The sequence below is a fragment of the Electrophorus electricus genome, chromosome 4 (genome assembly GCF_041902795.1).
Source record: "Electrophorus electricus isolate QZ-2024a chromosome 4, ASM4190279v1, whole genome shotgun sequence".
NCBI lineage: Eukaryota > Metazoa > Chordata > Actinopteri > Gymnotiformes > Gymnotidae > Electrophorus > Electrophorus electricus.
The window spans coordinates 17,857,799-17,884,885 of record NC_137500.1 but is presented as its reverse complement, the minus strand read 5'-3'; the positions used below and the strand labels follow the sequence as shown (position 1 = coordinate 17,884,885).

The 27,087-nt window shown below is 39.3% G+C and overlaps 1 protein-coding gene and 1 pseudogene across 1 annotated transcript in view; one reads left to right on the top strand and one right to left on the bottom strand.

The window, feature by feature from the left end:
* Positions 1-10,189: 10,189 nt before the first annotated feature.
* Positions 10,190-27,087, bottom strand: part of zdhhc17 (zDHHC palmitoyltransferase 17) — a 41,102-nt gene continuing 24,204 nt past the window's right edge. The window contains exons 3-17 of the mRNA XM_035523491.2: positions 26,912-27,034; positions 26,491-26,568; positions 26,187-26,331; positions 19,148-19,212; positions 18,887-19,049; positions 18,633-18,758; positions 18,106-18,248; positions 17,809-17,909; positions 16,914-17,038; positions 16,255-16,317; positions 15,996-16,089; positions 13,330-13,413; positions 12,879-13,036; positions 12,703-12,797; positions 10,190-12,620 (exon numbers count right to left, since the gene is read on the bottom strand). Coding sequence (XP_035379384.1) covers positions 12,482-12,620; positions 12,703-12,797; positions 12,879-13,036; positions 13,330-13,413; positions 15,996-16,089; positions 16,255-16,317; positions 16,914-17,038; positions 17,809-17,909; positions 18,106-18,248; positions 18,633-18,758; positions 18,887-19,049; positions 19,148-19,212; positions 26,187-26,331; positions 26,491-26,568; positions 26,912-27,034 — 1,702 coding nt within the window. The 3' untranslated portion in view covers positions 10,190-12,481. The remainder of the gene's footprint in view (positions 12,621-12,702; positions 12,798-12,878; positions 13,037-13,329; positions 13,414-15,995; positions 16,090-16,254; positions 16,318-16,913; positions 17,039-17,808; positions 17,910-18,105; positions 18,249-18,632; positions 18,759-18,886; positions 19,050-19,147; positions 19,213-26,186; positions 26,332-26,490; positions 26,569-26,911; positions 27,035-27,087) is intronic.
* LOC145657601 (uncharacterized) lies at positions 20,475-24,810 on the top strand (annotated as a pseudogene).

The window sequence follows — 27,087 nt, the reverse complement described above, 5'->3', positions numbered from 1 at the left end:
CTCTTATATATAAAGTGGTAAATGGTCCCACAATATCTGAATAAACTCATTGCATACTATAACCCACCTCAGCTACTATGCTCTCAAAATGCAAGGCTTCTCTTAGTCCCTAGAATTTGTAAGATTACAGCCAGAGTAGAGCTTTCTCCTATAAATCCTTCTCAGTTATGGAGCGGCTTTCCATCTTTAATCCAACACTCAGACACACTCCCAATTTTTAAATCTGGGCTAAAGACTTACTTGTTTACTCAAGAATTTAGTTAGCCTTCTGTATACAGAGGTGTAGAACCTGGGGCCCCTGGTCATAGAATTTTCTGGTAATCTGAGATGTTGATGCAGTAGCTGAGTATCTGATCACACCGGCATAATCAAACCACATGGCTGGTTCGAGATGTCACAACTTAAAAACGCAGTCGAGTTGAACATTACTGTCAAAAGTGCTAGCTTGAAACGTCATTCTAGTTTTTGTTTGCTGTTGGCAGACCAAGTAAAAAAATTTTTTAAAAAACACAGTTTGCAAAATGAGATAAACTCAAGATACATACAACTATATGTAAATGTAAAATGTAAATGTGAATATGTAAATGTAAAATGTACATTTACATATTCACATTTGCAAACTGTTTTTATTTTCAGTCTTTAAAATGGTTTATTGTTTATTGTGGTCTTTATTGTAAAAAACAAAACAAAAAACAACAACATTTTTTAAATCCAATTTTGTGTTTTTGTGTGTTTTGTGTGTTTTTGGGGTTCAATGTGTTGATAAAGTATGTCAAAGTGAAAAAAATAACCTGTCTACATCAGATTATATAGGTGAAGTTGTGATGAAAAAAATTACACTGAACATTGGCATAGTAAACATTATTTAAGTTGGTATATAAAGGCAAAATCTGAAGTATTCTCAAAAATAGTTCAAGATTCCTAAGGGTTAATTTGAGACTCAATTCCATATTTTAAATCTAGGCTAAAATCAAATTTATTTACTCAAGCTTCTATTTAGCCTTCTCTAATAATATAAAGGTGCAGAGCCTGTGGTCTCTGGTCATAGAGTTGTGCAGTAATCAGAGATGCTGATGCGGTCATTCAGCCACTTCATGCTTTCACTCAGGATTGTGACAGTAGCCAGGTTTCCATCCAAACCTTTCAAAATGTTATGCACATTAACAAAACTTCCGCAGCAAAAAAATGTGAATTAAGGCATGTTCCCATCCACTATGGTTATGCAAAGCAATTTTAGATGCTATAGGCTACCGTGATTAGGGACAGCATCAAAACAAGCATTTGGAAATGGGGCAGTTGCAATGTGGGTGACTATGGGTGTATTCCTTGAGCACTGTGCCTGACACACCATAATAACCTATGCATTATGTGTTTGGAGCCTTAAAAAACTATAGCAAAAGCAATAGGTTTCCAGCACCTATGTTGATTGGATACCTAATTAGTTTCAAGTTCAGATTATAAACAATATCCCATTAAAAGTGATTGTCTTGAGCTTTTATGTCGACATGTTTGTGCCTGCAGTTCCCAGAAACCTTATTGGGGCTATAATAACTCATCTTTTATGGTGGTTACATACAGAAGTGTGATAGGGAGGGGACAGCAGGATGGTAGCAACATGAGTGAACTTGAATGAGTATAATCTTAATGATCTTAATTTGTTTGCATAAATATAATTAAAATGTAAAATGGACCATAGCCATCACGTACCTGATCTACTGGAGTATAATTTGTCAATTGCTAAAATACACTATTTTTATTATAAACTAGCTAGCCAACTTTAAAGTTAGATAATATTTGCATATATTCACCATTAGTCATATAGCAATCAAAAGTCATTGGCACTGTCATGGTTAGTCCCTCCCAGCTTCCATGTTCCATGGTTTCCCTGTCTTGTGTGTTTTGGTTCAATTCCTTAGTTTGGTTTTCCATGCCTGTCATTACTTTCACCTGTTCCTCATTTCTAACCTTGTTAAGTTCATGTATTTAAACCCTGTCTTATTCCCTGTGTGTTTGGCTGTTTGGTTGATTGGATGCGTGTATGCATGTATGTTTTTGAAAGCCTTCGTGTTTCTTGGCCTGAGTTCCTTCTAGCGTCTTTGTTATAGCCTGCTTCCTCTGCCTTTGTGTGCTTTTGGTCTGTGTTTCCTAGACTTAGTTTATTCTAGCCCTTGTTTTGTTTATCATATATTCTACAACTTTCTGTATCAGTAAAATGACCCTGGAATGCTCTGGTGACTGAATATGGATGTTCCCCTAAGAAATTTTGCTCTTTTCTGCACATGCATCCGCCTCCTCACCGCTCATTGTTACAGCAACTTAGTGGCAGTGAGAAGTGAGTCAGCACCAGTCATACTATAATTAGTCAGATAACTGCCTAACTACAGTTAACTGCCCATTTATTATTAAGGTTATTGTTAACTTATTAGATAAAGACTTATTATTCACAATTACATAAAGGCAAATAATAAAGATTTATTTGTGTACCATCTTTCCAAGCAAAACCACAACAGGCACAGAGAGCACTACACAGAGAACAAAAATAAAGTAATAAATAAAATACATAAAAAGCAATAAAGACCATTCAAAAACATACATTGTAATATAAACTTTGAGTCCCTGCCTCAATTTTTATTTTTTTTAAACACAAATCATTGGACTCAGCGTGTTTAATGTCCAAGGGCATGGCAGTCTGTTCCAGAATGCAGGAGGACAAAAAAATACAAGCACAAGTACAATCTCTCTTCCATTTTTTATGTAGTTCCTGGGACTGCTAGTCCCTCGACTAGAGGATATCAGTGTCCTAGCATAAGGGCCTAACAAATAAGAGATTTCACTGCATCACCATGCAATTCCTGGTATATCAAGATGATTTAAAAAATTTAGCCTAAAATTTACAGGCAGACAATGAAGGGATTCCAGTACTGCAGTAATATGCTCCCTTTGCTCCCTGAGCTGCTGCATTTTGGAATAAATGGCAGATATCAGAGCTGTATGTCACAGTATCCTCCTCCTGGTGTCGTGGTTCCCGTGGTGGTTTCTGTTCTTGGTTTTACCCTGGTTCCATTTTCCCATACCTCCTTGTTTAGTACCCTGCCCCTATTGGTTTCTGCTGTGTCTTGTTAGGCCTTATTAGTTAGTGTATGATTTGGTTATCCTTTCAAGTAACCTGTGAGAATGACCAACTGGGCAGTCTACTTATCAACCAAGCAAAGACCACCAAAGGAAACTTATTAACCAAACGAGAGTTGTGGTGAAAGAGCAAGACTAAAAGTATAACAGGAAGACTCAGGAGAAAAGGGGAAACTCTCGTGAAACACCTGGAGGGGAAACCAATTTTATATAAATATAATATCGCTCTTTTATCGGACTTTTGATACTCCATTATATTTCAAGCCAAATACTTGTTTCTATCTTTCTCTGTGATCTTTGTTTTTGCTATTATGGCTGGTTTCACTTAATTCTGTTTCACTCTGTTACGCAGAAAAGTCTATGATGCAATATATTACTAAATCATAATGCACCATTTAGGTTGCTTTCTCCTAGTTGTTGGTCTGAGCTTGAGCGGTTAGTTCTTTGAAGTTCCCCAACACAAACAATAAATGTGGGGATTTGTTCTGAATAGGTTCTATGCTCATCTTATTTTGCAGTTGTTAAAGGGGTTGGAGGGTATATCAGACTCTCTCATTTACTGAATTTCCCAGGCTTCCCTTTTTATGTTTATATTTCATTTTCTGAAATGCTGTGGCTTTTATTGGTTTCAGATACAACATATTTTGTGTTTATATTGACTGAATACTATTTGAGAGTCAGATGTTAAATCACAGAAAGGTATTTACATATTTAAAAAATCTTAATATAGATATTGCTTCCTTCATGAGACCCATTTATGTGCAACTCCCACTCAAAGGCTAGAGGGGCTGCCATACTGATTGCTAAAAAATATTTAAAATGGCAAGTATAGAGGCTGACTGTACAGGGTGCTATATTATTGCGGTAGGACACTTATTTGTGTTTCTGGTCATCCTGGACAATATTTATGCACCAAACTATTCTCGCAAACAGACCACCTTATGCTTGGAGGTGACATGAACTATATACTTTCCCAGTATTAGATCGTAGTTCACCCAGAAAAGTCTCCCTGTCTAAATTGGCTCTTGTAATTTCTTTTTCCTGTCATGTGATGTGTAATGTTGAGAGGTAAGGAGGTGGACGCGTGTGGAGAGGAGCGAGATTTAAACACACGGAAGCAAACAGGGGAGCAGGCTATAACAGACTAGGAAACACAGAGGCTAGGATAACACAAAAGCATGGAGTACAAAGAAACAACCATTAGAATAAACATGCAAACACAACAAACTAAACACATTCAATTGAGTGTAAACACTGGGCTCCAGACAGGGTTTAAACACATGAACTTAATACTCAAAACAAGGGACAGGTGTGGAAAATCAAACAAGGGGAGGAGAAAATGAAACCATGGATCGGAACAACAAAAAAAAAACCCAAGACAGGGAAAACATGGAACACGAAACCCAGGAGGGTCTGACCCCCAAGTGCGCAACACCGGGGTGCGCAAACACAGGGATCATAAAAACCAAAAACAAAACAGGACTAGGACCTACACCAACAGGAACAGAACGGGCAAGATGCGGAGCAGGGACAGGACCTAGATGAGACACAAGAGCAGAACATGGAACACGACGAAAAGCAAGCACCGGAACATCAGCAAACACAGAAACCGGGGCAACAGGACAAGAACCAGGAGCAGACACAGGGACCAAAGGAACAGGAGTGACAGGAACAGCAGCAGCAGAAGCAGACGTGGAAGCATGAGCAGAACCAACAGAAACAGACCAAGGACAAAGATTACAAGAACGCAAAATGGACCAGACCAGGGACAAAGGGACAGGAACAAAAACAGACACGGGCACTGGAACAGACACACGTATGGGCACAGGGACAGACAACACAACAGGAGCAAAAACAAAAGCAGGCAACGGAGAAGGCAAAAATGGGGCAGTAGGAGCAGACAACAACGGAGAAACAGGAGGCATACAGGGAACAGGAGACACAACCTGAGGCAATACCGGTGGGAACCCAGAGGCAGAGGCAGTAGAAGACACAGGAGAGCGTCGAGGAGCCACCAGGGGGACAGGCCTCGCACGAGGCTACGTGGAGTGGCTCCCTCCATTCCAGGAACAGGAACTGGCGGGTCCAGGGGCGCGGCTGTGATGATCAGTGGTGGCAGGTCGGGGTATCCAGAGGCAGGGCTGTGGCGATCAATGGCAGCGGGTCCGGGGGCGCGGCAGCAGCCATCAGCAGCGGCGGCGGGTCCAGAAGTGCAGCTACAGGAACAGACCTGGTAACAGGATGGGCGACATTAATTATGCCGGGAACCGGAACAGGCTCAGGACGGGCGGCGTCCCTCACGCCGGGAACAGGAACCAGATCAGGATGGGCGGCGTCCCTCACGCTGGGAACAGAAACCAGATCAGGACGGGCAGCGTCCCTCATGCCGGGAACAGGAACCAGATCAGGACGGGCGGCGTCCCTCACGCCGGGAACAGGCTCATACTGGGTGGCTTGCGGGATAGCCACAGATATTGGTGGGGTGACCCTGGAGGAACACACAGACACAGAACCCTCTCGGTGGCTCCCAAGGCTCACACGAGCGATAAGGAGCAGTTGCACTTTTGTGCACGGGGAATACCTAGCCATGGATGGTCTGTGTATTCACTCCGCCTACTCTCATGCCTTGCACTGCAGGCCACCCCTGCAGCGTTGGTCAAGACGGGTAGACTCTCGACGCTTACCTGGGACCTCGTCGTCATCAAAATATACGGGTTCTGCTTTTTCCAGAAACGACGAGATTCCCGTGTACCCACAGCGCCAGGGGATTTGCTGTCTCTGGTTTGGTGACGCTGAGACGTAACGAACTCAGACTGTATGACAGTCGAACAGCGGAAGTTTCATTCCAGCGAAACCACCTCCCAGAGTCTCGCTTTCTCACTGCGTCCTTGGTTTTGGCTGTTCATGCTATAACATTGAGCGGTAAGGAGGCGGACGCATGTGCGGAGAAGACCGATATTTATTCAGAGCAAATCCAGAATCAGAGTCGTTATCCCTAAATCACAGAATGTGTGTTATGTACATGGAGAAAATGCTGGACAGATACTAGCCCAGCAGGTACTGCAAAGAACTGACAATTAAGTTATTCTGGCCAACTACCATGAGCATGGCTTAAAAACCACAGTCAGCCTAGAAGTAAATTCCTACTTCCAAATATTATTAATCACTATACATCTCTAACTCATCCTTAGTCTTCCACACTAAGGATGAGTTAGAGATGTATAGTGATTAATAATATTTGTGCACAGGGAATACCTAGCCTTTTATAAAGACTTTTATGGAAGACTTTTATAAAGACCTTGGGGGTGCTTCTATAGACCCACAGACAGCAGCCAGGTTGGAGAAAGGCGTTTCGGCTACTCAGATACTCGGGGCCAGACAGTTACCCGAAGTACTTTTTAAAGAAATTTTCAGAACAACTTTCAGCATATTTGAGAGGTTAAGGATTCTCCATAAATTCAAATCATGGATCTAACTGTTACAAATCCCTGATGGCTCATTTTCTTTTAAATTAAGTCCTGCAAAACTCAAATACCTTGGGATATGGATTACATGCAACTATAAAGACCTATATGCAGCTAATTACCCCGCTATTATCTTGAAGCAAGATATTGAACGCTGGGACCCCATGCCCCTCTCTCTGGAAGAATTAATAGGTAAAGAGTAAAGAGATGATATATATATATATGTATATAAATTTTAAACCCCCCCCCCCCCCCCCAAACTTCTTCCTGTTTTTTTAAACAAAATCTTTTCTAAATTAAACAATGGATTTTTGGAACAAATATTAAGATTGGGAGCAAATGCTGCAGTATATTGCAAGAGATCTTCACCAAAACTGGAGGGATGGCACTCCTGAACATAAGAGCATTGCTATATTGGGTAAAGGACAATGTCACTGTCCCTGAATGGTCAACTCTGGAAGGGACATCCATTGGGTCCACTTCTCTAGCAGCCCAATTGTGTTCTTCACTACCATTCACACAGCCTGTTTATAGCTTTACTTCTAACCAAGTTATCATACACGCAATCAAAACCTGGAATCAGTTTAGGAGATTTTTCCCCTTTAGGGGTTTGTCACAGGCATCACCAGTTGCAAACAATCCAACATTCATTCCATCAGTGATTTCATCAGATAGCTAACGAAGTTGTTGTGTTAATTGTTTATGGGCATGGGTGAAGTAAATGCTTGTTTCTTTCAACAGGTATGTTCTTTATTACAAATGGAACCTGAACTAGGACATACTCTATGGAAGTCAGAGCCGTGGTCACTCTGCAGGCTCAAACTTCCCCAGCATTCACTGAGTGGGCTAAACTATTGCTTAATCTGTTGTGGGTGGGCTATAGAGATGACATCACAGCAGTCACTCCAATCCTCCAAACTACAGCATTTTGATGTTTCCTTCCTCATGTACTTTGATTTTACACATTGTTTAAACATTTAATAATGTACAAAAATATGCAACCACTGTAACTGATATCAGTCTTTAATATTTTTCTTTAACAAAGAAAAATGTGAAAGCTCAGCCTTTACTTTCAGTCTATTCTTTGACAAATTATAGGTAGCAGTGAAGTTTACTTTGACAGGAATTTTTATGAATATTCTGGAATTTTTAATTGTTATAGCACAAGATAGATCAACAGATAGATAGATAGATACTTTATTGCTTCTAGGTGAAATTGCAAAAAATAAAAATAAATTAAATTAAAATTTTGCTTTGTGCTTTTAATGTGTTGTCTGGTTATACTGAAAAAGCTAAATGATAAGAAAAATGTTCAGTTAAGGTACTTGACATGTAATTGAAAGGTTGCTGGTTCAAGCCCCACCACTGCCGGGCCTCTGAGCAAGGCCCTTAACCCTCAAGTCATAATTGTAAGTTGCTTTGGATAAAGGTGTCAGCTAAATACCACAAATGAAACCCATCATTGACTGAGTTGCAAAGAAAAGTGACCAGCTCAAAAATCTACTGGTCTAATAAAGTACATATATGCGTATTTAATGTGTTGTGCATAAAAAGACAATCAGATGCTGGGTGGTTTCACTTTGCTGTTTGTGTAGGTGGCTGGTCTCAAAAAAAAAAACCTCCCAAGTTGAATATAGTTCTTGGATCAGCCATACATATATGCTGTCTAAAATCAGTAGCCATAGATGCCACTTAGCTGGACTCTAGTTGGCAAGGATAATACAGAGTTGGATCTTCACTCAATGAGTGTATATACAGTGTACATAACTCACCTGGTACAGCTACACCTGTATGGATAGATGGTACAGGGTCTTTTAAAACAATTGTGACTCAGCAGAAAATGTATTAAAAATGATCTCTGATCCCCAACACTTCTTATGTATTAACCCTACTGGTATTTTTACCACTGGATTCTCTGCAACTGTGATTTGGCCACTACGTGGTACTATTCATGAAAATCAAGTACTGTATATCCCCTACACTTCTACAATTTTCACTTAAGAATATAAAATTGGGTTCAAATGATTCTTTGCAGTAGTCTTAACTGAAATTACAAGTGTTTTTAAAAATGTAATTTCCTAGGAATTCAATCCCATCATTTGAAATTGGTCTTACAATAATCCATGGACTCTGGAGGTAAATAAGTATATATATATATATATATATATATATATATATATATATATATATATATATATATATATATAAAAAGTTGAATTTTTTTTACTCACCATGGTTTCCACCAAACAGTCACCTATTGTGGTCTTACTACATGAGATCTGAATTTCAATAATTCATAAAATGTTCATCTTATAATTTGAAAAACTTTTATAGATTGTGTTTCACATGAGATGTGCAAAATATGGCACACCAGACAAGCCATCAGGAGGCTCTCTAGTTATTATTATTAGTTACATTTATATTGCACCCTTCTCAAACCCAAGGATGCTTTATATACAGGACTGCTTTTACAATCAAGTCGCACACTCAATGAAAAGCAGCAGCCAATTTGCACACAGGAACCCACAGACACCTGGGGGACTGCTCCGGGTACAGGCAAGGAGAGGAGGTTAAGACCAGGACAGAGCACCAACACACAAACATACACCTATATACACAATTCACATTCATAAAGGACAATTTAGAGTATCCAGACAATCTACCTTCCATGTTATTGGACTGTGGGAAAACACAGACACAGGTAAACACGGCAAGGCAAACATGCTACCTACTTTGCATATAACCCATGGCTTTGTGTTTTTAAATCTAAATGGTCAGAATTCTGCAACAATGTACACCATTTTCTCATAGGTTTAAGAATGAAAAGACAATTTTACTATCATATGTCTATAAAAATGAAGAATTCATCTTACATGCTTAAACAGCACTGTCAGTTCACTCAAAGCTTTACACTTTTTTCAGCATAAATATGGGCTGCAATAATATGCACACTTTCTCAATTACCACTTTCTTTAGATTTTACCAGTCCTGGTAATAACCGTGAACTACATTTGTACGCATCAGATTTAGCAGGTTCTAGTCTCGCTCATGTCTTGTGAGGCCCTTCTGTCCTATGAGTCCAAGGGTCAACGTATCCAGACCCTGAACTACTACTGGCGGCTATATTTTTATAAATTTTAAAGTTCCACTGTATGGATTAATGAGAAAAGGCAGAAGCCAGTATTATGGGGTCTGTGTGCCAAAGACGTTTATTTAGTAGTTGTAGGAAGAAAAATAAAAAGTAATGATACGCTATGTAGAGAGAATGACATGGAGTGAAAATCTCACTTCCCCTGATGGTTAAATGTTTCTGTTCATCTTTTATGCATTTATATCTCAAGCTACCTATGACAGAACAGTGTAAAAGCACCCACTCAATAAAAAAATATATATATATATTATTATATATATATATATATATATATATATATATATATATATATATATATATATATCTTTTTCTCAACATTTTTCTCCTAACTCTTGTGACATTTGGGAAGAGCAAAAGGATTAAAAGAACTAGAAATTCATTTTTCCTGTTTTTTCTATGCACACAAATTAGCTGGACACACTGAAAAGCAAAGGTACATGGGTGATACATTTGAGTTTTTATTAAAGCCAGTAAAATGAAAGCATGCCTGGAAATGATCCATATGTAGTGCAGTAGTGGGTGATATCCTGATTGCAGCTGAGACATGAGATGGGAATGTGCTTTTCACATGGAGAAAAAAGGTGAGGAGCTGATTGGTAAAATATTTCCTTATAATTTTATTATCCTCTTGTGCTGTTTTGTTCCATCTCGCTGGATGACAGCATTTCACACATCAAATGCATCTGGTATGAATGGACCCCCCCCGCCCCTTTTGGACTTTAAAACTGCAGTGTTTCAGCAACGGCTTCGATCTTGCCATCCTTGCACAGAAATAATTCTATGCAGTGTTCTGAAAATAGTTGACAGATGCGATTGTATGGTCCTCAAATCCTCTACATTTGTACATCCAGTGGGAAAACAAATCAGGCAAACTGACAAAGAAACTCTCCCATTTGACTATTAATATGTATGAAACATTCAAATACATCAGTCTACAGGATTGACAAACATAAGACCCTTGTCGCCGACATGATCCCCAACTATCCAAAATTTAGTTCAGTTTCGCACTTAGCCAGGACATACACGAAGGGCCTATGAACGACACATACTAATGATAGATGAACTGGATTTAAAGTGATAAAAAAACAACCCTTGCAAATACTGAACAGTTACTATGTACAGATGCCTGGGGGGCAGGTTCTGGGGCAGAAGGGAAGATGACGATCACTATAGCAACAGCCCCATATTCAATCTTTGCACATGCACTGGATATGCACAAGTTAAAATGCCTATACACAGCTGTGGCACACACCACTAAAAGCTACAGTCATAAACTTGAGTTAGTTGTTTTTTTTCCCCCCCACTCTATTTGGTAACATTAAAATTAAACAAATAGAAAATAAGGTGCATCTTAAGCTAACACTGACAAAAAAAAAAGCCACTCACAAAAATCTAAGTTGTGTATGTACAGATGCATATTTTTTACATCAGTTCACTGTGTTCGTGGCTGCTGACAGTCCACCTGCCACTCAAACCAGAAGCTGAAGTTAAGGAGAGCAGGGGAGGGTCTGCCTCTGCATAATCATGGATTGAGCTCTTTCAGGAGTGGCAGAAAACAAGCCTGGATTTTCAGTAATAGCCAAGGAGCCCAAAGATAATCAGTGCATTGTCTTTGGCAGGGAAACAAAAAACAGACCTTTGATGTTTCTATATACACACACATTATATTTTTTATATATATATGTGAGATAAGTTTAATAGAACAAAAATGAAATAGCTAAAAGGAGCCTTTCTTTTATGCAAGCATTTCATTCTGAGAGTCCAGGTTTCAGGTCCTATATGTGATGGGTCACCTATTTGTAATGGGTCACCTATATATAATGAGTCACCCAAACAGGGATTACAGAACAGTCATATAGGTATATGACATTTTTCCCCTTTCCTGCAATCTCTGAGATATGTTACTGCACATCTATTAAAACACACAATGAAAAGACCATGACCTCAAAAAAGTCTATTAGAAACACATGGTATCATAAAATCATAATTTTAGAAAATATTAAATAGGTTTAAAATAAATATTGTCACATTATCAAGTGGAGATAAATACTGCCTTGCAAAAGTATTCACATACTATGAATAACAAACTAAATTCATTACATTTTACAGCCCAACCATATGTATTAATGTAATTGTTAAATAAAATTATTTGTAATACAAAGCCACTTTAATCTGAATACTTTTGCCAGTCAGTGCATCAGGGTGAGAAAACAGCACTATCATCAGGACTAAGTCATATCTAAGTAGAAGCACCTACCAAGACTTTTTAATCACCTGAATACCAGATATGATGCCATAAACCTTTATCATCACAGACATGATCCCAAACCATCCCAAACTTAATTTCCACACTTAGCCAGGAGCACACAAACTCAACCTAACAAAACAAAAACTATGAAATAAACTCTGTAACAAGGCCAACCAAATGAATATGTAAGCAACACTTAAAGGGTTCTGACGCACAGTAGAGGATATACCTCCCACCCCTGGCTGAGCATTGTGAAGTGTTTGTTGGCTGGAGCTGCAGTAGCTATGTGGAAAAGGAGCAGGACTGTGTTAGGTTGGTGGCAGTGGCTTTTAACAGCATGCTACTGCTGATTGGATTTTGCAGTTTCTTGGTGAAGGAGATGGTCCAGGCAAGTGCCGCCGCCCCCATGCTGTGGTGCTTCAATTCCAAATGTTGGAACACCTCTTCCTTCCTTCTTCCTCCAATTTTCTCTCTTGCTCCTTGGCTGTGTTACACAAGCTGGTAGCCTGACCCAGAGGTCTGGTCATATTCTATTATGTACTGGGATGTCCAGTCTACAACGACAGGCCGCAGCAGACCACAGCAGCGCAGCTCAAAGAAGTCTATGAGGTTTCGCATACACCCATGACTGCAACACACATGGAGAAGGACTGGTATAAGTATGATGAACAAATCACCATTTCTCCCACTACATATGTGCTGAAACTCACTTGAACGGGCTCTCGATCGATGTGGCTGTGACCTTGAAGTGCTTATACCGCCTGGCATTCATCCGTTCATTTGTAGTGATGCCCAGACCAGCAATCTAGACAGAGAACACATAGAATTACACAAACAATTCTTGCACACACAGAGATAAAAATTTGCTACGTATTGTCCACCTCACCTGGTACAACTGGCACATAATGAGGACTGCCACCCACATGAAATGGAAAACACTATTCAGAAACATCCAGAACATCCAGGGAGAGCATGTGGCAATCTGTGTAATGTAGATCCAGATACCATCTTTACCGTAACTGGTTGCACAGTGGATTTTCCAGTCTAGGGGAACAGAGGATTCAATATTATAGCAAAACTTCAAATTACGCTGCCCTATACTTGTCATTCACATCTCTATTCACTGATAGTTAAGGTCTCAAAGTGGACCTGCTAACAGCTCACCAACACTCCAATTGTCCTACAACACCAGATGGCGACTAAGTTTATGCAGCATATTTTGACAAATCAAACATTTGACTGCTGTCTCCAGTGTCTCATTGTGTACAGTGAGTTCAAATAAACCTCGCATGTGGAAAAACGTGTTTGTGTGTCAGGGAGAAAGGTCTCTAACTCACAGCAAATGCAGCCATACATCATCCAGCAGATCATACACAGCAGAAAGAACAAGTAGCCCATGAAATATCTGTGATTCCCACTTCCTGCACACAGATAAGAGAAAAACCAGGTGAGAGGAAGTCATTTTTGCTCTCTTTATTAGTGTAGAAGCCTCAATAGACACCCAGTGTTTGGGCTCAAACTACATAAAACGAAAGTCTTTAGGTGAATGACATTATACCTTTCTGTAACACAAGGAGAATGGATAATATCTGATACTAACTTGATTGCGATCCTGAGAGAAGCTGAAAGCACTGATTTTCAGTGAAAAGAAGTGCATTATGTTTCACAGCCCTGAGGCTTTTATCACAGTGTGAACAGTACTGAAAGTTTTAACTGCCATAGAGCTGCACCTTCTTCCAGTAGTCATGGATTGGATTTCTTATTTTACACTCGTATAGTAGAGAACTGAAATCAGTATTTACTAAATATGCGTAAAATAAATATGAACAAATCTTAAAATCTAATACATAAAAATGTCTCAGTCCTTTCCCCCAGTCCTCTCTAGTCCAATCCCTATACTTCCTGCAGAATGTCAATTTATCCTTGATGTTTTTCTTGGAGAGAAGTGGCTTCTTTGCTGCCCTTCGACACCAAGCCATCCTCTAAAAGCCTCACTGTGCATGCATATGCACTCAAACCTGCCTTCTGCCATTCCTGAGCAAGCTCTGCACTTCTTCAATGCAATTGAACCTCTCTCCGTGAAGTTCTTGATGATTCGATAAATGGTTGATTTAGGTGCTATCTTATGCCATTGCCTATGAAGCCCTTTTGATGCAAGGCAATGATGACATCATTGATGACATGTGTTTCCTTGGAGGTAACCATGGTTAAAAGAAGAAGACAATGATTTCAACCACCACCACCCTTTTAAAGCAACAACTCTGCTCTCCTAATCAGCATGACAGAGCAATATCAGCTGCCAAGTCCTCGTTAACACTTTCTCTTGAGATAACGAGAAGATCACTTAAATAATGTTAGCCACTTAAATGATGTTAGGCCATTTTGTGGCAGGGCTGAAATGCAGTGGGTGGAATTCAGTAATTTTTGTAATTAAGTTAATTTCATGGTAAGGAATGACTTTGCAATTAATTGCAATTCATCTGATCAATCTTCACAATCTAGAGATAATACAAATTGCCACCATAAAAACTGAAATAGTAACTTGTAGGCAATTTATAAGCCCTCATTTAAAATTCTGGTTAAGAATTGGATGATTAGTGTAGTACTACAAAATCAATGTAGTTCCCTCAGTGGACATGCCTGAGATAATCACAGTTCTCAGTCCTTTTGACCTTTGGCCATAGTTAATTGTTGCGCAAAATGGTTGTGTGCTAATTACTAGTCTAACCTCACCTGCACTTCACGGAAATTATTCTTTTGAGCTTTGCCTATGTGAACTCTTCTTGGTTTCTTTCAATTGTTATTTGTTTATAAATTCATTCTCTTTTGAGAGTACCTTCTCCCAAGGTTTCTTCCTCATGTCATCTCAATCAGTTTTCCTTGCTGCGGTCACCTTTGGCTTGCTGATTAAGGATCTTAACTGTTTTTTAAAAATCTATAAATAAAACTGAATTGAACTGAATTTAAAGGTTTTAAAGGAGCAGAGGTCTGTTTTTCTTAAAGTGTACTTTCTCTTCTTCCTTCAACTGATCTCTGATAGCCTCTCACTAATATATATTGTCTGCTTTTCTATACCATCAAATCAAATAAAAAAAAAACTAAGCAAAAACACTTGCGTGCAAAAAAAATTACTTGTATACAAGAACCAATTACACTATGAAAAACTAATCACTCATGAGAGGAAAATGATTCTCTGAGCACTGATATACCATATAACAATATTGGTTATGAGAATCCTAACCACTCACATCTCGGGTTACATCTTACATATCTGAGCTTACTAGTAGGAAGAAAGAAGAGTCGTGTCACATTTTCCCCTCACGTGAGAGTAGCTCACCCAAGAGTGGTTTTCCTTGTGCAAGTAGTAGTTCTTGTGTACTTCTGCAATGAATAATTGTTTCCTGCATGCAAGTATTTTTGTGTGCTTCCAAATGTTTGATCTGATAGGATGTCATTTTTCTATTACTTTTCTACTACATATGACTTCACACAGTGGGAATCATTCTAAATTCTATTTAAAGATACAAGGACACAAGGATGGTAACAGTGCATCTACCACCTGAACAAAGCTCAAAAAGCCAAAGGACTTTTTAAAATTATGTAGATCACTGCTTTAGCCTCACCCAAACATGATCTTAACATGGTCTAAAACGCCATCATGACAATGTGTGACATTTCATATACATCAGAAGAAACACTGCAAATTTAAAGGGCATTTAAAGTTAGTCCCATAATATCCATCAAAAGATTAACTTCACAACTATAAGGGCACAATGATTAAAGACCCATGTTGTGAAGCACTTGGTAGCGTTGTTTCCATACACAGACAAATCTTCTACTAAGGACCATGAACCAGGCTTAAAGCTGAGGTTAATCATTAAAAGTTAAGTTACAAGCTAAGGTGAGTATAAACAAGAGCACACTGAGACCAGACCAGATCAAAAGAGCTTCTGGTACTAGGGTTAAGGGTTAAATTTGGGGAGCTCATCCTTTTGGAACTCACCTACACAGTTTCCTACCCATGGGCAATGGTGATCAAACTTGGCAATGCATCGGTTGCACACTGCACAGTGCTTGGACCTGATGGGCTTCCGTATCTGAGAAGTGCATAGAAAGTCTGATGGTCAATCGTTTATAAAAATTTGTTTTTTTAAATGGTTGTGTAGATCACACCATTTGATTCCCAGGAAATGCACATTTAGACAATGAAATGCTTAAATAACAATGTTAAATTTCAGAAAGAATAGCAGCATGATGCTTACTAAACAGGTACTGCAAAATATGCTCAGATCCAGACTTCCTGTCTCTGCCAACTCTACAATAGTCTGGGTAAGAGAGAGAATGAGAGAGAAATTGTGATTATTTTAGAGCTCCAATGGCATGAATATGGTGACACTGCTGTAGCTAACTGTAAAAGGCTCACTGACTTCAATCTGAAACTTATACAGGATATTACAAGGACTAATCCAAATCCCATCTGACAGTTTGTTTTTTTTTTATAACTTGGCATGAAGAACTCATATTTAAGAGCTTGAGAGACTCAGGCTAAAATAAGGACCAAGCTGGAGCATCATCTTATAGGTATCGACAGTCTCAAATACAGCCATGCAGGGTCCAGTGCACTGTAATGAGGCCTGAGCAATAAGGTTCTTTACTACAGTCCATTCCACAACACACCTCCATATCAAGACACACATATTCATTCAGGGAAGTGGCTTGATGTCTTATGTTCAGAACACAGCAGACCAAAATTCTCCAACATACAATTGCAATTATCTACATCAGTACGTTGCTATCTGCTGAAACCTGGCATTGTTTGTTGGAGAATGTTGGGTCCATGTGGTTTGGACTTTGGAGCAATTAGGAGATAAGATCCAGTTGCAGAGAGATGGCTAGTTTCAGATTAGCTTTGGAGTTTCACCTTTTTCTTTTGCTCCTCAGAAGCTTTGATTATTCCAGGGTCAGACTTCCAAGACTTCCCAAAGTTGTAGAAGAGAGCGAGGCTATTGAGCAGGAAGGGCAGGTGGATGGTAACAAATGGTAGATGTGGGAGGAGTTAAGGACACAAAAGGCTGTTGCCAAAGCAATTAAATGCCAGATTCCTTTCTACGTTTGCAAACATGACTGACATATTATTACATAACCACACTTTAAAAAACTCAGAAGGGCCTCCATCATATGGATACAGGATCTTTTCTTGCAGAAAACTAACATGCAAGCACACTACTTGGTAACACCTCTATGAATCAATTTCAAATTAAATTAATCAACATAGCAGCCAATAATGTTATTGCTCTCTGATTTAACAACTTCATGTGGCCTGTGTATACAGTTTGTTTTAACACAGTAAGACGTTAGTGATTAAAGTAATGGTGAATGAATAATACTAGTGAATTTAATCTGCAGGGAGCTTTATTCTTCCTGCCTGTCTTCCAGCCTGCTGTCTGTTTCAGTCTCATGCAGTGATTTGACCGGGAGCATTCTGTATGTCAAGACGGACTCAGACCAACACAGAGGCCCTAACATTTAGACTTAGCGCCAAACTACCTGCCCAACAACAAGACATACAACAGCAAACCTAAGAATTCCCCAAATAATATCCCTATTTACTGTGCAAACTAGAGTGATGTTAATTAGCATTATGACTAATTAGTGGTGGTGTTGGTTCACAGTCTGAAGCACACAGGGTCTTTGGTGTCAAGGAGACCACAGATGGAATAAAGATTAAACTGGGGCTAGTGTTTTGCTAGCAGTACTGAATTACTAATTTAAATTAAGCATATAAGGAGAGAGAGAGAATTTGATAAAAAGGATATTATTCCAGAACCAGTAGAACCAGGTGATGTACATCCAGAATTTTGTTGCCAAATAGATTCCCAGGGGCAGGGCACTATGCATGGAGTGATCAAAGAAAGATCTAGACAAAGAGAGAGGGGCAGGGGGGAAAAGAGGAGGGTGTGAGATTAAATGGACTGACATCTCACATATTTCTAATTTTTTATGACCCACATCAGCTGGGGAGACCTTAGATATTTAGGATGAGGGACAGTCCTGTTTTAACAAAACAAATCTATGCACATACTAAGCAAGATCCATGGACATGTGTATCATACTTGGAGAGGAACTGCACAGCAAGCCACACTGCTGCATACATGATTCCCTTTATGAGCCAGGAATCAATGTCCAGGTCAGCAATGAAGCCCACCAACCAGATCACCACGAATGGTGTACCCAACATCACCTTCTGACGGAACTCCTGAACACAACACAGTCATACAAAAACACCCACAGACACAAATAAACATTTACAGCAACAGTGAGGAAGAGACTAAGTTAAACAGTCTGAGCAGTCATAAAAACACTCCTCTAAACAGCAAAGAAAATGCAGGTACTGTAAACATTAAGGGCTTGTTTTAAGTAAAAGAGCTCAGAGAAGATGCAGAAGTACATGTTTATAATGAAAAAAGTTTTTGGGCATAATATGTTTCAGTTCTACAAGTCTCTGTGCTTCTGAAGATTGACTTCTTTTGTAAAGATGTTTATTGCTTGATTTGAAGTATTTTCTTTCATCACTACACCCACAGCATGCACTGATTTTAATTAGGTAACATTAATGAGGTAACATTAGCAGCTAAATAACCTTGTCCATTTTAAGCCTTTTCAGGTATGAGGGGCTATCATAGCCTTTGGCCTGTCTGGCTTCCTGCAGATGGTTAATCATCCACACATTTTTCCTCTGTTTTGCCAGGTCCAGAGGTGTTTCTCCCTAGCAGAGAACAACCAGCATTAAACAATATATCATTATATTAGTGCAATATATTACTTTGGACCATGTAGATCTGAATTGGTTGAGTGTGTCTGGCATTGCCCACGACAGAAGCACACTGGCCATACCTTAATATTCTGTGCATCTACATTAGCGCAGGACTCCAGCAGCAGGCTGATCACAGTAGTGTTACCTGCCAGCACAGCCCAGTGCAGTGCAGTGTTCTTATGGTACTTGTCACCAAGATTCACAGACACGTTAAACGTCAACAATAAACGAGTTGGGTCCACACTATAGCACAGAAAGAAAGGGGACTATTTGCACTACTGTTTAACTTTAGAACAAAATAAGCAATACTTAAAACCCAAAAACCACAGAAAATCCCAGACCTGTGTGTACGATAGGCAGCCCACATCAAAGGAGTCATACCATTTTGGTCCATCATATCAACATCCTAAAATATGAGAGAAAGGGAGGGGAAAAACCAAATGAAAATAAAAACAAAATAAAAACTTCAGTATACATATGACAGCTGTAGCTTTAAAAAGCTTTCATACCAAAGCAAATTTAATTCCATGTATTAGGAGTTTTAATCTCCCCTTTTCAAATTTTAGCAATAGGCCTGTCAATTACGAAATTGTAAACATCACCTGGTTGTGATTATTGGAAACTGATTATTGGAAACAATCATAGATTTCTGTCCCCTAGCTCTTGCCTATGGGTGCAACATGGCAGTTGTTAGCTGACAAAAGTTGCTAGTGATAAGTAACAGACTGTCCTTAGGTGCTAAATTTAAGTTTAAAAGCACGTTTTGGAACACACATTTCATTGTGTTTGTCTCAAACATTTTATCAGAAAAAACGCAAGGAAATGTAAAACATCTTAAACAATATTGTGGATGCTTGGTTGTTATTATCTAGCAATTCTAACAGTAACAAAACACGGCTAGAAACACAGCTAAAAATAAGCATCTTTACAATAATCACTTTGAAATTTACATAGTAAACTAAACACAAGTTCTAATACTGACCATATGACATTTTCCTTCATTTAATCAGTGCAAACACCACCATTCAGTGAGGCCGTACCTCTAAATTTAGGCTACACAAAGGGGTAACATATAATAAAGTGCAGCATGAAGATATACAGTATAAATTTATACATTTTTATAATTCAAGTTTATTTGGCAATATATGTAAAAACAGAATTTCGATACGGACACTGTCAAAATGTTCAAATTCCATAATTTTCATAACACCCCATAATTTGGCAATAATTTTGGCACCCCTCAACCCAGCCCTCCACCTACTTGAGAAAATGGCATAGTATTGCCATGACGCGTTTCAAGATAGCACACAGTACCCAGCATACCACTAGCAAATGTTCAGTGTTTCAACAACAAACTCCACAAACCAAGCGCACACATTTTATTCCAGTGGGAGATAAGAGATTGATGCATAATATGGTCCACGGAAACATTAATACGCATGTACTAGATTGAAACTGAATTAAAATCTGTTCAAATTAAGAGTTAATCAGTTAAAAACTAATTACCATTTTCCTGTAATCTAGGTAGTGCTTGATTAATTTTAACATAATTTAACAGAAGTTCACTCCTCTACAACACAATGGGAGTAGGTCTGACCTCTGATGAGGAAGAGACAGCTTATAGAGAGGAGGTCAGTTCTCTGACACAGTGATGCCAGAAAATCTGCAATGTCAACATCAGTAAGATCAAAGAAGCTGATAGTGGACTTCAGGAAGCATGAAAGGAGCAAATGTATCACCATCAGTGGAACTATAATTGAGGGTAAGAAGCTTCAGGTTCCTCAGTGTAGACATCACAGAGGACCTTACATGAGTCATGTGGTAAAAATGGTTCAACAGTGCCTCTTCTACTTCAAAGGTTTGTGTGGCGTGAACCCATGCGTATTCTACAATGTTTAAATATGGCATCCTAAGAGTCCACCAGAGGCATTAATCTAGACTAGACTTACTTCAAGTTAGCAAGCCCTCAACTCCGGCACTACAGCCCTCGCAGCAGGGCAAATGGGTGACGTTATGGCGAAATAGCCGAGCTTCAACTCGCCCACAGGAGCACTACACCTCCCCAATTCACGTGTCCAACAGGTCTGCCCCGCTCAGCGAGGCACCCGTTGAGAAGCCTGTTGAAAGAGCTCTGGTTATAGGGGACTCTATTTTGCAACATGTGAAATTAGCTTAGCCTTTAGGGACACAGCAACAGTAGTTAGCTGTATACCAGGGGCCAGGGCACTGGACACTGCAGGTAATCTTAAGGTTTTAGGCAAGCATAGGTTCTCTAAAATATTAACATAGGAGCTAACGATATATGCCTTTGTCAGTCAGAGATTAAAAATAATACTGAAGAGGTGTGTCAATTGGCGAAGGTGATGTCCGATGCTGTAGTATGCTCTGGTCCCATCCCAATGTGGTGCGGCGATATAATGTAGTCGGTTATCTTCACTGAACTACTGGATGTTCAAGTGGTGCTCACAAAACAATGTGGGGTTTATAGATAATTAGAAAACATTTGAGGACAAGCCTAGCCTTTTAGAGCAGGATGGAATCCATCCTAATAGGGAGGGCACTGCTCTCCTTTCCTGTAACATAAGCCATACTCTCATGACAGACCTTGTTATTCTATGACAATCCAAAGCAGAGGCCAGGCAGCAGACAAAGAGGTTAAACCAATCGTCTGCTGGTCGCTACGTTACGTCACCCAAGGTTCATCATACTGTCACTGTGACTGGAATTCTTAGGTTTGCCAAGCAGAAATTCAGAACACAAGAAAAACATGCCTTAATAAAATTAGTATTAAAGTAACTGAATCACAGAACACTGCCTGCAACATTTATCTAAAGCTGGATTTACTAAATGTTAGATCCCCAACATCTAATGCATTCATGATAAATGAATTCCTAACAGATCATAGATTTAATGTACTTTGCCTAACAGAAACCTGGTTCAAGCCAAATGAGTATATAGTTTTAAATGAAGTATGGCTTTCTGGCTACAGCTACGTACACCGCCCTTGTCTAACTGGCCGTGAAGGCAGTTATTTATTCTGACACATTAGGCATAAACCAGAAAGCTGGTTATGATTGAGTCTTTTGAAATTATTTTTACTAGCATAAATAATGTAGCCAGCGATAAGCCCACCTAGCCTCTTCCAATAATTGGCATCTACAGGCTACCAGGATCCAACTCAAAATTTATTAAGGAATTTGCAGATTTCTTTTCTAATCTAGTCACTCTAGTAGAAGGAGCCATTATTGTTGGTGATTTCAATATTCACTTTGATATTGCCCAAGACTCTGAGATCAGCTTTTAGTTCTATATTAGAATCAATTGTTTTCATCCAATGTATAAGAGAACTCACACACACTGGTTGACATGCACTTTATATAGTACTGAAATACGGTGTAGACATAGAGAACGTCGGTATACTACCCCAGTCGGATGCCATCTCAGACCATTCCCTAATTTAATTTGAAATACGTATAAGCCACAATATAGTAACCTCGCCTCACTGTCATACCAGATGCATGATCACGTCAGCCATTGCACCTAGATTTATTGCGATTCTCTCAGATTTACCATTTGCCACTAGGGTACCCTCAAACCCCACAGAACATGATCAAATAACTGAATGCTTAGAATCAGCATTCCGCTGCACACTCAGTGATGTTGCTCCACTTAAGAATAAAAAAAAATTGGGAGCAAAAAATTAGTACCTGGTATAATTATCACATTGGCAATTTAAAGCAAAACACTCAAAAACTAGAACATAAATGGCACCAGTCTTTCAGCTTGCATGGAAGGAGAGCCCTCTCAAGTATAGAAAAGCACTTATTAGCGCTCGAGCATCTTATCTCTCAACCCTAATAGAAAAAAATTAAAATAATCCTAGATTTCCATTTCTAATAGAATTACACATCTAACTAGGAATAAAACTGAGCCCAATACTCAGATTACAACATCAAACAGTAGTAATGAGTTCATAAATTTCTTTAATGAGAAAATTAAGCACATTAGAGAGAACATTTAAGAGTATTAACGTGACATCAGACAGCTACTTAAAGATCAGAAAAACCAAACCAGAAATGACTAGTATCCTTTACACATATCCAACAGCCAGAACTTGCATCTCTGATCTCATGCTCAAAATCCTCAACTTGCTTACTAGATTCACTGCACACACGTTCTTAAGGAAATCCTACCTGAACCTTTACTAAACTCCTCCTTGAACCTTGGCTACATTCCTACATCATTCAAATCAGCAGTAATCAGAACACTCATCAAAAAAATGTAACCTCGACCCATGTCCGCTGTCAAACTACAGGCCGATGTCAACCCTTCCAAGATCCTAGAAAAAGGTGCAGTACACCAGCTAAGATCATATTTGCATTAGAACCACATACATGAAGTATTTCAGTCAGGTATTAGGCCTAATCACAGTACAGAAACAGCACTAATTAAAGTAGTTAATGACCTGTTGGCTTCTGACCAGGGTTATTTCTCTTTGATTATATTGCTTGATCTGACTGCAGCATTTGACACTATAGATCATGGATAGATAAGACTTGAAAATGTTGAGATTAGGGGAACAGCCCTTCCCTGGTTTAAATCTTACTTAGCTGGTCACTACAAGTTTGTTAACATAAATGTAGACTTCTCAGCATACAACAAGGTTAGCTATGTTGTCCCACAAGGATGTGTTTCAGGGCCTTTGCCTTTTTCTTTATACATGCTACCTTTAGGTGACGTTATACATAAACATTGTGCTAGTTTCCACTGCTACGGTGATGACACTTGGCTATATGTCTCAGCCAAACCAGAGGACATATATCATCTTAGTATTATTGAAGAATGCATAAAAGATGTCAGACACTGGATGTTAAGGAACTTTCTCTCACTTAATCCTGACAAAACAGAGGTGCTTCTATTAGGCCCAGAGACAGCTAGGTCCACTCTCTAATTATCTAATGTACCTCAGTGGTCTCAGAAACACATCTACCCTAAGAGTTCTTGGAGTTATTATGGATGTCTTAATGGTACAGCCAGATAGTAAGTGCCTAAACAGGCTTCAGCTAGTTCAAAATGCAGCATCCAGAGTTCTTACTAGAACTAGAAAATTTGATCACATCACTCCTATCTTAGCTACTTTACCCAGATAAAATAATAACCTACAAAGCACTGAATGGTCTTACCCCACAGTAACTCAGAGAACTCCTAGTGCAATATGATCCATGTTTGCTTAGATCAAAAGGTGCAGGCTCTTTACTAGTACCAAGAATAAGAAAATCTACCACAGGGAGCAGAGCCTTTTCCTATAAATCTCTCACAATATGGAATAACCTTCCCGTAAATGTTTGAGACTCAGACACAGTCTAAATATTTAAGGCTAGGCTGAAAACCTATCTGTACAGTCAAGCATTTTATTAACTACTTCTCATCTCAAATAAAGGTGTAGATCTGGGGGTCCATAGGCATTGAGAATTATGGTAAACTGGGACGTTATGATGCTGTCACTTCACTTCTCTTTTGTCACTCAAGTCTGTTGACTGAGAGCGACAGAGTGCTTATGTTCCAGGATGCCCTCATGCCAGTGCTTCCTTCAGACTCTATCCTTCTAGTTGTGCTGCCATAGCTATATCTGCTGGAGTCCATCTTTGCACATTACAGTTCCCCAAATTATACACCCTCATACCTGGACATGTCTCATAATCCAGTCTCTCTTTCTACCGAGGTACACCTACCCCTTATGTCATGACGTTACTGAGCCTCAACCCATCTCAGCTGCCATGGCTACTCCCACAAACCCCTGATGTCTGCTGCTGTAGCCCACCACACCTCCACCCTAGCCAATTAGTTTTCCGTTGCCCTTGGTAGACATTCTCTTTCGTGATGGGTTTCTGATACATGCACACAATCGGGACACGACTAGGACCTCAAGAAAATTGGACTAGACATTATTTATTTATTTATTTATTTATTTATTTTTCTCTTATGTGTTATTATTGTAGTGATCGTTGTCAGCCAAAGGAGGATGGCCCCCTCTTTGAATCTTGGTTCCTCTCAAGGTTTCTTCCTCGTGCCCTAGGGAGATTTTCCTTGCCACTGTCACCCTTGGCTTGCTCACTGGGGGTTTGAACTTGGACATTTGTAAAGCTGCTTTGTGACAACATCTGTTGTAAAAAGCGCTATAGAAAGAAATTTTGATTTTTAAAACAACTCCACATAAACTACACCTAAAATAAGCCTCTTCCTTTCCATGATGTCCAAAAGTATTGGCGATCAAATTATTCACTAAACAAATACATCCATGACTGCAGTTTCAATAAACAATGTCAAATGTATGCACTGCAGCTTATCTGGCTAGAGTTGCACAAGCAATGATGTCTACATTTTCATTTAAGTGACCTCCATTTGCCGAAACAGTTTCCCATGATGCTGAGTGAGTATCAAAAACTCTCATGAAGTAATCTGATAGCTCTCCAAACACCTTGGTACTCATAGGTGTGAACAAGCATCATTCAAAGAAAATGGCACTTTATGGCCCAAGAGCAACCATGGAATCTAAGAGGGTTTTAGCTTTCTATTCAGGAACACTGCTATATGACTAATCTGTATTCTGTGGTAACTAAAGGCTTGCATATTTTGTGTAAGGTTACAAAGGAAATGAACGCATGCTTTTGTACAAAAACATGAGCAAGCAAATAAAGATCTTTAACATTCTATATACTATTTAAGCATGTCATGCAGTTGCTTTGATGGCAATTTAATTTTCTGTGACAAAATCCGAAGTTATCTTATACCGGAAGCAAGTTTTAAAAGGACAGGCATCATTGCTGTGGAAATTAACAAAAAAAAACAAACAAACCCAAAACCCATGGTGCATTCAGTGAGGGATTTCTAGATTACTCATGTCTAGATGTAGGTGACTCATGTCTAGAAGCAGGTACTTTTATTAGTTCTATGAAATTTTATGTGCCTAGATGGACTGTAATTTAAGAATATTTGATGCCATCAGGGTGACTGATTATGCAAGATCGGGCCTGCCTGCCTGCGGGACATTCTGCACTCTCCCATATACAGTGTGTACTTGTAGGGTTTGTTTTGCAATAGTGCACAGTATGCATGATGTGCACAAGACCTGTGTAGGGCATACAATGTATCTACAGTATGCAAATGTCTGTATATTTTCTGCCCTTTTTGGACTTTAGCACATGTGTATATTGCTTTTTTTCTCCAGCTAGCATTCTTCTCAAAAACATGTAGTAATAATACTCCTTACAGTCTGGCAGAAATCACCTAAGCTTTTCACAGTCTTACTTACTTCTAAGTGGGACACGACAATGACACTGATTAAATTTGACTTTGATTTGACTGCAGGAGTATGAGTACCTGTCCTTTAGCTATGAGGTAAGCCACAATAGAGGTGTGTCCAAATTGGGCTGCCAGGTGCACACAGCTACAGCCCTCTCCATCAATCAGAGATGGGTCTGCCCCATACTTCATCAGTTGGACCACCATAGAGAGATGGCCCTGTCTGCATACCCAGAAAGAAAAAAAAAAATGCAGAAACTTAATGTACTGAAAGCATAGATGGATAAATAGCTCATTCATGTCTCTCTCTCACACATGCCTTTCTTTCACACACACACACACACACACACACACACACACACGGGCGCGCGCGCGCACGGACCTTGTAGCCCAGTGCAGAGGTGTTGAATTGAGGTCTCCTCCGAGCTGGTCCACTATGGCACCTTTGGAAATGTAGTATCTGTTCACACAGAGTGCAAATCAACATACACCAACAATCACTTCACTTCAATAAACAGTTTATAGAACATGACCACATTGAAAGACCAATTTCTTATTACATGTAATTGTCATATAATCATATTCAGCTGTACCACGAATAAAAGTCCTGATCAACTATCACCAAGCAGTCACCTATCATCTAATACTGCAGTTTTGTTTTTTATATCAATGCACTTTATAAAATAATTCTATCTAGCTTGCTTCAACATTTGAATATTTAACATGCAAATGTAACCAGTGATGCTGGTGTGTATATATCTCTACAATAGTCAGCTAGATATTCAAGACAGGGAGAGACTTACTTTACAAGATCTAGGCGATTATTGATGGCAGCCCAGTGCAAGAGTGTGACGTTCTCTTTATCTGGCTGACGGACATCATACCCTGCTTCCACCAGCTCCCGACACCTCTCAAATATCCCATACCTTTAGAATCACATATAGATGCACACACACGAATGCATGCACACAACAAAGAG